General features: G+C 45.3%; 1 protein-coding gene across 1 annotated transcript in view; it reads right to left on the reverse strand.

Annotated features, from left to right (window-relative positions):
• Positions 1-14,395, reverse strand: part of LOC106591008 (calsyntenin-2) — a 535,394-nt gene that overhangs the window by 197,699 nt on the left and 323,300 nt on the right. Inside the window, exon 3 of the mRNA XM_045703938.1 lies at positions 3,420-3,615. Coding sequence (XP_045559894.1) covers positions 3,420-3,615 — 196 coding nt within the window. The remainder of the gene's footprint in view (positions 1-3,419; positions 3,616-14,395) is intronic.

The raw sequence follows: 14,395 nt of genomic DNA on the forward strand, positions 1-14,395 counted from the left end.
TGTGTGTGTCGATCCTCTCAGTTGCGGGGAGGTGCTGCCATCCGTTGAGATAATTAGTCGTTCCCAAACCTCCGGCGCAGGGAGGTGAGGAACACACGGCCTTCCCAGAATCACAAGTGACAGGTTTAATAACTGCCTCACGACAACCACTGCACAGGTAGAAACATGGCGGCTTTAGAATGAGTTGTCTAGCTTAGCCCTGCAAGTCACTCTGGAGTCTGGACAACCAGGAGGTCAGGGGTTAACATCCTAGATGAGCTGCTACTACCGTCACTGACCGGGGCATTAAACCTCCTCCAACAGCCCTCCAGCACTTAACCCATGTAATAAATCTAGCACTCACTGCAGATGGGAGAGATGGGGAAGTTAAAGGATGTGACACTTTTACACAGGAAGTGAGAGGAGTACAAATAAATTATGACATCTAGAAATGCTTTGTGTCTGGGTACATTTGCCATGAATGTGGTGGTGCTGTGATTCAGAACTAATCCTGCATTTGCATAATTCTTTCATTAGGATTTTAAAAAGCAGTAAATTGAAAACATTTCATCACACATGTTAAAATTGACAAAAAAGGTTTAAAATAGATTTTCAGAATAAAGTGCTCTGATTCAGAATGATTGTTCAGTGGGACAATCCATCTGTGTGACTCAGTGGTAGTCAACGGTGATAAGAAGTGATGGAAAAAGTACCCAATTGTCATACTTGAGTAAAAATAATAGAAATGTGAAAGTCAGTCACCCAGTAAAATTACTTGAGTAAAAGTCTAAAAGTACTTGGTTTGAAATATACTTAATTATCAAAAGTACATGTAATTGCTAAAATATACTTAAGTATCAAAAGTAAAAGTAAAAGTATAAATACTTTAAAATTCCTTATATTAAGTGTGTCAGACTGCACCATTTACTTGTTTTTTAATTTACGGATAGCCAGGGGCTATCTCCAACACTCAGACATAATTTACAAATTAAGAATTTGTGTTTAGTGAGTCCGCCAGATCAAAGGCAGTAGGGATGACAAGGGATGTTGTCTTGATAAGTGTGTGAATTGGACAATTTTCCTGTCCGGCCAAGCATTCAAAATGTAGTGAGTGCTTTTGGGTGTCAGGGAAAATGTATGGAGTAAAAAGTACAATATTTTATTTAGGAATGTAGTGAAGTAAAAGTAAAAGTTGTCAAAAATATAAATAGTAAGGTAAAGTACAGATATCCCAAAAAGTATTTTAAAGTATTTTTACCTAAGTACTTTACACCACTGGTGATAAGTCATATTTTTTGCCATACTGATTTGAGTTACAGAACTTACATACAATACAGAATAACTGTAATGAACACGAGGAAGACAGAGAGCTGGTTTCAACGGGACCACAGGAGGAGGCAGGTAGCTGGGTCCAGGGGCAGGCAGAAGTTCGTACATGGTAGGTCCAAAAATGGCAACAGTACAGGCAGGGAATAGGCAAAAGGCGTTGTGAGTGAAGTAGGCAAAAACTATCATACACGTGAGGAGAGCAGGAAGGGAAAAAAACAGAGCTACGAAAAAGTGTGTCTCAAACAAACAATACCTCACAGTGATGGGGTGCAAGGAACTGAACTAAATAGTGTGGGATGATGACATGCAGGTGATTGGGATCTGGAGAGAAAGCTGGAAAGTGGGCTGCGGGGATCTAAATGTTTGGGAGTGAGACGTTACAATAACATCTGAGATACAGTACATAAAATGTGAGTTACAATACAACCATGATAAATTGGTAATGTAACCGAGTCATTCAGGGTGATACTCATTGTTGCCAAGGAGGGAATCTTGGCTCACTGTACCTTTCAATGACAAAGCTGTGAAAACATTCAACATCTGTCTGATTGAGAGCCAATTACACAGTTTACCACAGCATAACATGACTCACGGCCTAAGAGTCATTTTCTGACAAGAGTATTACATACACGGTTATATAATTATATGAACTAGAGCCAAAGGTAACGAGAGAGGAAGGAATGAGGCAAAGAGCGAGGTATACAAAATATTATGTTGGTCAACTTGTTCAACCTTTTCTTACCTTTCTCATACACTACTCAATATGATAGAGGCGATAAAGTAAATATATAGGAAATATTTAGGTAGGATATAGGCAATTAAACAGTAGATATGATTTAGGTTATGTGATATTAGACGACAGAGACAACGAGAGAAAAAGCAGCAGCAAAAACAGAGACAGAGACAGAGAGACAGAGAGAGAGACAGAGAGAGAGACAGAGAGAGAGACAGAGAGAGAGAGACAGAGAGAGAGACAGAGAGAGAGACAGAGAGAGAGACAGAGAGAGAGACAGAGAGAGAGACAGAGAGAGAGGCAGAGAGAGAGGCAGAGAGAGAGGCAGAGAGAGAGACAGAGAGAGAGACAGAGAGAGAGAGACAGAGAGAGAGACAGAGAGAGAGACAGAGAGAGAGACAGAGAGAGAGAGAGAGAGACAGAGAGAGAGAGAGAGAGAGACAGAGAGAGAGAGAGCTTGACGGCCCCTGTGTCATCTCTGATCCTGTGGTCTGTTCTCTTTAGTGGCTAATTCTCTTGACTGCTCAACTTTTGCAGAGCTGACATGTTATGTGTAATTTGGGCTGAGCCATAGGCAGGGATTGTTTTTCTCCTCTAAATGTGAGAGTAGCGCTCACTGACGCTCTCCTCTCCGCTCGTCTCCTCCAGGACACAGACAACAGAAGGAACGCCTGGACAGGCTATTAAAGCTAAGACCGTCATCCCTGGGTGCTCACAAAGAACCTGTGTCATAGAATGTATGTCTACGTTTAGCTGTGTTTCTTCATACGTCCCACAATCAGGAAGGCAGGGAAAACCAGAAGAATACGACCCAGGACAATGTGTACCGTACCTTTACACACACCTGCTGCTATAATTACAGGCCTGGTGCGTGTGTTTGTGTGTGTGAAGGAGACACTAGTTTTCTGTGTGAGCTCCCGCTGAGGAAGGTGAGAGGTGTGAGCAGAGAGAGAGTGAGGAGAGACACACACAGAGTGGAAATAACACAGTCATAAGAGACCGTGGAGAAAGCAATATCAGAGGAATCCTCAGCTCATAGGTGCTCCTGTAAGTGTGGTGAATCATTTTCATCTGTGCACCACTTTAAAATAATATACTGGCTGTTTTCATCCTACACTGCTGAAACACTACAGGGAAGTAAGTACCTGGGGTCAGCCAGGATCAGACATTGAGGTGAAGGGGATCAAGGAGAAAGTGGGATGTCCCTAAGACCTTTTGCAGCCAGAATGACATGCACTTCTGTTACTTACAGTAATCAAATGTTATTTGATCACAGTAGGCTTGGCTTCAGAGTGCAGTGTTGCAGGGAGCATGGTATTGAATTCATATGCTTCATAAAGACCAACAGACAAAAATACATCCTGCCTCATAAACTCACTTGTGTGACTTCTTGCCCCCGGTGCCCCCAGGTCCTGCTCCACAGTCATGGGCCTGGATGATAAAGGTGTACTCCTTTTGCAGCTCACAGTCCACCAGGCCCCTGGCCCTCAGCTGGCCCTCACCAGATGTCCCATTCAGCACCACCGCCTCGAACGGAGCCTCCAGACCATGGATCTTAAACGCACAGATCTCCCCTGGAAAGAGAGAGAGAGGGAGAGGAGGGGAGAGAGGTGAGGGACTGTGTATTTACTGCCACTTGATCGTTAAAGTCAAAAAGTAGTGGCGAAGAGAGGAGGGGTTTGTTGGTTTCTTTATGTGATAGAGTGTTATACTGTTGTGGAGATATGCAGACTCATCTGAGCAGACATACATTTTTACAGCATGTGCAGTGGGCTCACGTAATCAGACTCAGCAGCACTGGGGATTTGACTTCTCCTACTAGTTGAGCACTGTAAAGAATACCTCAGTAATAACAATTACCTGGAAGGTTCCAGTTCAATTTTTGAGCAGACAGGGAGAGAAACAACAACAACAACAATAAGTATCCACAGCAGAGTCTCCCACAAAGCCACCCTCTCTGGAACAGGACTAACAAACTCACTCATTCAACAACTAATCCCTCTCCTGAAGAAGGACAAATCAACCTGCCCACAGTGTGCGGCTCACTCCCATCACGCGATGTCACTCCAGACCATACAAACAATCACCAATTTAGTAACTACGTTAAAGCTTGATAAAAAGAAACACTGCCTCTCAAAGTCACCATGGTTTGTTTGAGAGACAACGAAGGAATAGAACATTCATTTACAAAGCTAAACAATGAGGCAGACCAGAACAAGTCGTCTGACATTTATGAGCAGGTTGGATAAGGTGGAGTCTGTTTTGGAGTTGGCGAGGCGAGTGCTTTAGAAGCGTGGCGCTTGCCCGCGTTTTACTGGGGGATTTGAGGAAATCACTTAGCACGAGCTTTAAAGTCTGACCCGAGATGGCTAATTGCGCCGATAATCATTTAAACTAACAGGAAGGACTAAATTGGATTCTGCCAGAGCTTTGTGTGCACATCGCTGCTGGCCAGTTGTGATAAGAGCAACTTTATTTTCCCCTCCTTCCCTTTCTCTTCCCTTTCATCCCGGTCAAACATTATCCCATTTCATTCTACAGTGGGAGTGTTGAAATGACAATTTGTCCACAGTGGAGAGAGAGTGAGAGAGAGTGAGAGAGTGAGAGAGTGAGAGAGTGAGAGAGTGAGAGAGTGAGAGAGTGAGAGAGTGAGAGTGTGAGAGAGAGAGATGGCGAGAGGGAGGGAGGGAGATGGCGAGAGGGAGGGAGGGAGGGGGAGACAGAGCGAGATGGAGAGAGAGAGCTACTCAGTAAGCTGTTTAAGACGGCCTCTTTGTATTACCTGAAGAATAACGCATCAGAAATAAATGCAGAGGCATAGAAGCATTCCGCTTGGGAAAATAATCATAAAATGGCATCAAAGCAAATGGTGTGTGATGAGGAGAGAGAGGACGTAACAGTCTCGATGGGTGAGGTTGCCTTGCCACCACACAATGCCCAAATAAAAAATCCATCACTGTAGTAGGAAAAATAAACCTACACCCTTATAAAAACATATTGCAGTCAGAGTCCTCTATAACTGCAGGACACTGCAAATACTGTGACCAAAATACTATTTACTACAGTCATTTTGTAGTGTAACTGCAGTTACAGTGCAGTATAACTTACACTGCAGTTATTCTGCAATTACTGCGTCCAAAATATCACAGTCGACTGCAGTTACTGCACTTTTACTGCAGTTTCAAAACTGCAATCTTTTATTGTAAGGGCACAGCCAAGTGAAGAAGTTTCCCATTATTAAGGTACAACTAAAGATATGCTCAACTATTCCACCTCGGTGCTTGGCAAGACAAGGAACCCCTACACCCAATTCGTGATTACATTTTAGCTCAGGGAGCGGAGGGGTCAAGGTGACCAGCGTTGACTGTCATGGCAGACCTCCTCTTTTTCAAAGTTGAATGAATAAACACATCGCCTCACTCTGGGCTGCTAGCTGCTTGTCACACCTCCAGGCTGATATCAGAACCCCCAGCAGAGGAGAGCCTTTCTGAAGGACAGATTAGGTTTGAACCGATGGCCCCGGCTCGGCTTCGGCTCGGCAGCAGCATGGTAACAGGAACAGATGTTGGGTGGCTGGCACTTGGCAGAGCTGTGGGACTCGCAACCCTATTTGCTGTGCTAAATTGTTAGCTAAATATGTGTCTCCGTGTCACATTAGCCTTTTATGAGATAGATTTATGATGAGAAAAAGCCAGGCAACGGCATGGTAGTCTTCAAGGAGAGACTGGGCAGTGCCACATTCTAATCTAATGGGTACAGATGAATGAGACATTATGAGTAGATGGCAGTGAGAAGGAGCAGGAACTAGATGTCATGGTTTAAGTTCTACAGAGGGGCACTGAGTCAGCTGCGCTAAGAAATAATATCAAGGGGACTAACTGCAGTTATTATCAGTAGTACCAGTGGTGGTGTGTGCTTCTGTAGCCTGAGGGCCAAAACACTCTGGGGGACCCCAGTCATTATCAGACCTGACAGAGCATCCCTGATAAGACGAACCGGATCACAACACACTCATAAAAATGGGTCAAAGCATGCACACACACACAGCTGGATAGTGACCAAACACACACACAGCTGGATAGTGACCAAACACACACACACACGGATAGTGACCAAACACACACACACACACACACACACACACACACACACACATAGCTGGATAGTGACCATACAGCACCCTTAAGTGTGTGAGATGTGGAGGTGGAGAATATCAATCTGAGGTTGTTGATAAGAGCAGAGAGGAGAGCAGAGATGGATGGAGGCAGGGGAGAAGAACGTTTGGGAGGACGGGAACATGGGCACTGCCTAAGGCAAGCTCTGATTTCACTGCTGGAGAGTGACCAAAACACGCACACACGTACACACACACACACACACACAGCGGTAATGCCAGAACCCTCGCTTTAAATCAGCACTGACATGACTTTCATCCTCCTACTGTTTGAACACACACACCGCACGATAGACAGCTATCTAATCAAATCATACAAAATCAATGTTACTCAATTGTTTTAGAACTGTCATTATACATTAACTGGCTGGTACATGCAGTATTACAGCAGTTGAGCAGCTTACAGAGATAATAAGTTTATACCAACAGTAATAACATAATAATATCAGTAATGGGTTTATTGAAATTGTGTGGTTAGTTACTGAAGGCTAGCGGTTCTTTAAAGAATTCAGATTTTGCATCTAGTTACCTAGTTATGTATAGATCCCTATCTTACCTCTGCTTCTCTCTCCCTGTACCCCATCACACACACACCAATTGGCTCTTGATTGCCACACAACCTCCTCTCTGCACTTTACACACATATTTCTCTCACACCCTCTCCTCCCCCGGCCCTCTCAGCTGCAGGGCAGAGAGAGACTGTCAGCCACATAGCTCCAGAGTTGAGGCCAAATTGAAAACACTGTAATTATGCTCTTCATGAAATTAGTCAGACGAGGAATGAAAAAAAAAACACACACTAGAAGAGAAGCTGTCTGTCCGTTTCTGAAGAATTCATTCTAATCTGGCTTGTGTGTTCTGGCTAGAGCCGGAGCTGAAGAAACCAGAGTGGCATGAGATTCTGTGTGTGTGTGTGTGTGTGTGTGTGTGTGTGTGTGTGTGTGTGTACAGGAGATTTTAATTAAAAATACTCTTCTCTCCATGAGCACAGAGGGGAGACTCAGACATGATTAGCTCAACCTTGTCCCTTCACCCTTAATTACATAAAGGCTACTCTGAGGGAGTTAATGTCATCCCACTGTCTCTCTGACGGACAGAGAGAACCCACTGTCTCTCTGACGGACAGAGAGAACCCACTGTCTCTCTGACTGACAGAGAGAACCCACTGTCTCTCTGACTGACAGAGAGAACCCACTGTCTCTCTGACTGACAGAGAGAACCCACTGTCTCTCTGACTGACAGAGAGAACCCACTGTCTCTCTGACTGACAGAGAGAACCCACTGTCTCTCTGACTGACAGAGAGAACCCACTGTCTCTCTGACTGACAGAGAGAACCCACTGTCTCTCTGACTGACAGAGAGAACCCACTGTCTCTCTGACTGACAGAGAGAACCCACTGTCTCTCTGACTGACAGAGAGAACCCACTGTCTCTCTGACTGACAGAGAGAACCCACTGTCTCTCTGACTGACAGAGAGAACCCACTGTCTCTCTGACTGACTGAGAGAACCCACTGTCTCTCTGACTGAGAGAACACAGAACACACTCTCTGCTGTGTGAGTCTGAGGAAACACAACTGTACTCATCACACAGCTCCAGTCCACAACACAATATGGCTGTACTGCTGCATTCTGGGACTGAATAGGTTTTAGGATGTGTACCTAATAGCTATTTGTTGTGCATCAGACCATGCGCCTTAATCTCTTCTCTACCGGCAGTCCACTGGACGACTCACAGAGTCCTAAACAAATCAGTACTGTTTTACTCTGACTGCTCAGGGGCAGGTTGGGTGTTTAGGAGTGCCGACAGTGTGTGAGGCCCCAAACACCCACTTCCCCTATGTCAATATAGTTAGTCACAAAACACCAGCAGGATAGACGTCAATAACTCAGCCTAGACACAGGAAGAGGGGCAAAACAACACACACACACACACACACCGTCACCACCCAGGCTCTAGCCAACAGTCCATAACAGACCACCACCCAGCCTCTAGCCAACTGTCCATAACAGACCACCACCCAGCCTCTAGCCAACAGTCCATAACAGACCACCACCCAGCCTCTAGCCAACAGTCCATAACAGACCACCACCCAGCCTCTAGCCAACAGTCGATAACAGATCACCACCCAGGCTCTAGCCAACAGTCCATAACAGACCACCACCCAGCCTCTAGCCAACAGTCCATAACAGACCACCACCCAGCCTCTAGCCAACAGTCCATAATAGACCACCACCCAGCCTCTAGCCAACAGTCTATAACAGACCACCACCCAGCCTCTAGCCAACAGTCCATAACAGACCACCACCCAGCCTCTAGCCAACAGTCCATAACAGACCACCACCCAGCCTCTAGCCAACAGTCCATAACAGACCACCACCCAGCCAACAGTCCATAACAGACCACCACCCAGCCTCTAGCCAACAGTCCATAACAGACCACCACCCAGCCTCTAGCCAACAGTCTATAACAGACCACCACCCAGCCTCTAGCCAACAAACCATAACAGACCACCACCCAGCCTCTAGCCAACAGTCGGTAACAGCAATAACAGACCACCACCCAGCCTCTAGCCAACAGTCCATAACAGACCACCACCCAGCCTCTAGCCAACAGTCCATAACAGACCACCACCCAGCCTCTAGCCAACAGTCCATAACAGACCACCACCCAGTCTCTAGCCAACAGTCGATAACAGACCACCACCCAGTCTCTAGCCAACAGTCGATAACAGACCACCACCCAGCCTCTAGACAACAGTCCATAACAGACACCCACCCAGCCTCTAGCCAACAGTCCATAACAGACACCCACCCAGCCTCTAGACAACAGTCCATAACAGACCACCACCCAGCCTCTAGCCAACAGTCCATAACAGACCACCACCCAGGCTCTAGCCAACAGTCCATAACAGACCACCACCCAGCCTCTAGCCAACAGTCCATAACAGACCACCACCCAACCTCTAGCCAACAGTCCATAACAGACCACCACCCAGCCTCTAGCCAACAGTCCATAACAGACCACCACCCAGCCAACAGTCCATAACAGACCACCACCCAGCCTCTAGACAACAGTCCATAACAGACCATTTACATTTACATTTTAGTCATTTAGCAGACGCTCTTATCCAGAGCGACTTACAGTACTGAATGCGTACATTTTTTTCTCCGTACTGGTCCCCCGTGGGAATCGAACCCACAACCCTGGCGTTGCAAACACCATGCTCTACCAACTGAGCCACACGGGACTACCACCCAGCCTCTAGCCAACAGTCCATAACAGACCACCACCCAGCCTCTAGCCAACAGCCGATAACAGACCACCAACCAGCCTCTAGCCAACAGTCCATAATAGACCACCACCCAGCCTCTAGCCAACAGTCCATAACAGATCACCACCCAGCCTCTAGCCAACAGCCGATAACAGATCACCACCCAGCCTCTAGCCAACAGTCCATAACCTACCACCACCCAGCTTCTAGCCAACAGTCCATAACAGACCACCACCCAGCCTCTAGCCAACAGTCCATAACAGACCACCACCCAGCCTCTAGCCAACAGTCCATAACAGACCACCACCCAGCCTCTAGCCAACAGTCCATAACAGACCACCACCCAGCCTCTAGCCAACAGTCGATAACAGCAATAACAGACCACCACCCAGCCTCTAGCCAACAGTCCATAACAGACCACCACCCAGCCTCTAGCCAACAGTCCATAACAGACCACCACCCAGCCTCTAGCCAACAGTCCATAACAGACCACCACCAAGCCTCTAGCCAACAGTCCATAACAGACCACCACCCAGCCTCTAGCCAACAGTCCATAACAGATCAGCACCCAGCCTCTAGCCAACAGTCTATAACAGACCACCACCCAGCCTCTAGCCAACAGTCCATAACAGACCACCACCCAGCCTCTAGCCAACAGTCCATAACAGATCACCACCCAGCCTCTAGCCAACAGTCCATAACAGACCACCACCCAACACATCATCAACACAAGAAACATTACAGCAAACACACTCCCAGACAACAGCAGGAAATATCAATCAGTTAAACAGGCTTGTGACTACTAATCCATCACCTACTGTCAGCCAATTACAGAGAGCTAAAAGCAATCAAACAGCCAATCAGCATAAACACAACACTGCAGGTGTTTCTCCCACTGAGACCACTATTATACAGGACTCCGTGGGAAAGATGGAAGGATGGATGGAGGGATAGAGAGATGGATGTTCCTGGGTAAGATAAAGTAGCTTTTTATTCCCAGTTAGAAATCCTTCTTTGTTGACATGGCAACAGTTGCTGAAACTAGTCCTAATGATTGATGATATATTTTTCTAAATCAGTTTCTATGCAGATGGTAGACTCAGTTCCTATGCAGATGGTAGACTCAGTTCCTATGCAGATGGTAGACTCAGTTCCTATGCAGATGGTAGACTCAGTTTCTATGCAGATGGTAGACTCAGTTTCTATGCAGATGGTAGGCTCTATAGATAGAAGCTAGTGCGAGTCCATGTCCTACCTGGCTAAACGTACACTTTTCACTTTCAATTAACAATGTCATGATTGTGCCAATGTGTTTGTCTTGAACTACCATCTGTTGTTGTGAATGCAGAGAATTGCAGAAGACAAATTGTAGAAAGGCCCATGGAGTTGGTGGAAGAATCCTTTAATTCATGGCCACTTGCTCAGCTGGGCCAGGGGCGCTTTAATTAGGTCAGGTGGAAATGTCTGACAGATCTGAACTCATTAAAAGGAGGAAATCGCAACCGCCCAACCTCAACTCTGTCTAATCCAGACATTCTGTGCGTCCATGAATCAACCACAGACAAACTACCCAGTAAATATACCACTTTGTTGTGGTTAAAGGAATTCCTGCCTCAGTCTCATCCATTCTTCTGTCACCTGACCCATGATCAACTGTTCACCTTCACTATTGTCAGTCATCCTACCTGTCCAGCAACCAACACAGATTCCAATAATCTTTCACAAATGTTTATCTTACAGTGAGGGAAAAAAGTATTTGATCCCCTGCTGATTTTGTACGTTTGCCCACTGACAAAGAAATGATCAGTCTATAATTTTAATGGTAGGTTTATTTGAACAGTGAGAGACAGAATAACAACAACAAAAAATCCAGAAAAACACATGTCAAAAATGTTATAAATTGATTTGCATTTTAATTAGGGAAATAAGTATTTGACCCCCTCTCAATCAGAAAGATTTCTGGCTCCCAGGTGTCTTTTATACAGGTAACGAGCTGAGATTAGGAGCACACTCTTAAAGGGAGTGCTCCTAATCTCAGTTTGTTACCTGTATAAAAGACAGCTGTCCACAGAAGCAATCAATCAATCAGATTCCAAACTCTCCACCATGGCCAAGACCAAAGAGCTCTCCAAGGATGTCAGGGACAAGATTGTACACCTACACAAGGCTAGAATGGGCTACAAGACCATCGCCAAGCAGCTTGGTGAGAAGGTGACAACAGTTGGTGCGATTATTCGCAAATGGAAGAAACACAAAAGAACTGTCAATCTCCCTCGGCCTGGGGCTCCATGCAAGATCTCACCTCGTGGAGTTGCAATGATCATGAGAACGGTGAGGAATCAGCCCAGACCTACACGGGAGGATCTTGTCAATGATCTCAAGGCAGCTGAGACCATAGTCACCAAGAAAACAATTGGTAACACACTACGCCGTGAAGGACTGAAATCCTGCAGCGCCCGCAAGGTCCCCCTGCTCAAGAAAGCACATATACATGCCCGTCTGAAGTTTGCCTGGAGTGGCCTAGCCAGTCTCCAGACCTTAATCCCATAGAAAAATCTGTGGAGGGAGCATAAGGTTCGAGTTGCCAAACGTCAGCCTCGAAACCTTAATGACTTGGAGAAGATCTGCAAAGAGGAGTGGGACAAAATCCCTCCTGAGATGTGTGCAAACCTGGTGGCCAACTACAAGAAACGTCTGACCTCTGTGATTGCCAACAAGAGTTTTGCCACCAAGCACTAAGTCATGTTTTGCAGAGGGGTCAAATACTTATTTCCCTCATTAAAATGCAAATCAATTTATAACATTTTTGACATGCGTGTTTCTGGATTTTTTTGTTGTTATTCTGTCTCTCACTGTTCAAATAAACCTACCATTAAAATTATAGACTGATCATTTCTTTGTCAGTGGGCAAACGTACAAAATCAGCAGGGGATCAAATACTTTTTTCCCCTCACTGTATAATGTATAATATCAGTCTGATGACTTGAATAGGATTTGTGCCACAAATGCTAAAACATTAGCATGTAGAAACAGAGCCAGGAAAACTAAACCAAAGCATGAATTGCTGTCAAACATTGTCCATAGACTGCTTACAGGGTAAGGAAACCAATGTGCCATTTTGTAATTTGGGTGAACTATCCCTTGTGGTAGTTACCCAGTTCAGTCTGTGTTATGGTCTTTAGCCTACTCCAAGATATTAATGAATCACAAGCACTATGTATTCTATTAATGTACGTCCAATCACCACAAAAGCCCTGGCCTCCCTGTATAAGGACAGGCAACGAATGAAAGAGAAGAAAAAAATGGACCAAAACACAAACAGAACACAGCTAAGGCAGTCACATAAAAGCACACTGGAAATCAATAGTTTCTATTTTCTACTTCCCTGTGTAGAATGGCTTGGGGGAGAAAAAGCATGTGTCCACGCTCCTCTCATGCAAGGCCATTTAGAGTTCAATGCGTTCAAATATCCCTATTAGAGTTTATGACCCTTTTAATACCCCAGAGGATAGTACTTAACCTTCAGGCCTATTCTCTATAGCAGCCAGTCATTTGGCCCTGCCTCTGGCCATGGGGCCTTTCTTTTATATGGAGGAGCAACAAAGCACTATAGTATCATGATATCTTTTGGGTGAATGACTGGAATTAGCATCAGCCACGTACTGTAGCTTCCCCTTACAATGTAAATATCGCTACCCAAGGCTGATGACTCCAATTCACAATGAAAAATCAATAAGACTATTAATTCAGTGTTACATAATTCCAATGAAGTCACAGAGTTCATTGTATCTCTCTCTGTAGAGGAGCCTCACCTACTTATAGCCCATTGCTACTGTAGTGTGTCTAGTGACTAGTGCTTCCACACCATTCAAAATAATGGTGCAAAAGGAGCTGGCACTTTGGGATGAGCAGGAACAGAATACACAGGATACATGTGGAGCTGATGAGGTTAGAGAGGTAGGATGGTTCACACTGTAGGACTGCCTCAGGTGACATCGCTCTCAATGCAGTTTACCTTCAGGGGAAGAGAGAGAGGAGAGGAGGAAGAGAGGAGAGAGAAGAGAGGGAGAGGGTATGAAAAGAGGAGAAGAGGAGAGGCGAAAAGATAGGAGAGAAGAAGAGAGGAAGAATGGGAGGAGAGAGAGGAGGAGAGGGAGAAAATAATTGTGACAAAGATATGTCTATGAATAGCTGTTGTGAAGATATTTGTTTCAGGGAACTTTATGAGCCTGTAGTGATGTGCCCTAGAGAATCCTGCTGAAACAGCATTTATGATTGACTCTTCAGATCAGTCAGACAGCCAATCAGCAGCCAGATGACTGCTTTGCTATCATCTTGACAAGTCAAATCCCAAAGTAAACTTTTTTGTATGTGTGTATGTGTGTTTCTGTGTGATTGTGTAGTTCCAATGTTGGAGGGTGTGTGCAGTTCAGAAGTCTTATCGGGATCAGAAGCTTATACAGGGTGATCTTCTGGCCATTGAAATGGTAAAATATGCAAGGCTTTATGAGAGTCTGTCTGAACTGAGTTCCCTGCATACACACCGTGTAATCCAAACTAAAATGCTTAGAGGCAAAATGTTCTCTCTGCTCTCATTGGAGAGAAGTTTTGTTGCAGAGGGAGAAGTAATGTAAAATGCTTCACAGAACGGCACCTAACTTTTTCCACTCATGTCTTTTGGCACCGGTGGGCCACCATCGCTCATTGATACTGTTCAAATTGGGCCAGGGACTAGGGAGTAGAAAGATAGGGCAGGTTCTGCCAAATGTGTTTGTGTATGAGGCGGAGTGAGGGAGAGAGATGAGAGAAAATGATAGGCAGATTATTTCACAGCAACTGAGGAAAAACTGGCAATGGCTCATTGGACTCGACTTCGTGCTATGCCTACACCTGTCTCTATTTGTGT

Source organism: Salmo salar, chromosome ssa20 (assembly GCF_905237065.1).
Source record: "Salmo salar chromosome ssa20, Ssal_v3.1, whole genome shotgun sequence".
NCBI lineage: Eukaryota > Metazoa > Chordata > Actinopteri > Salmoniformes > Salmonidae > Salmo > Salmo salar.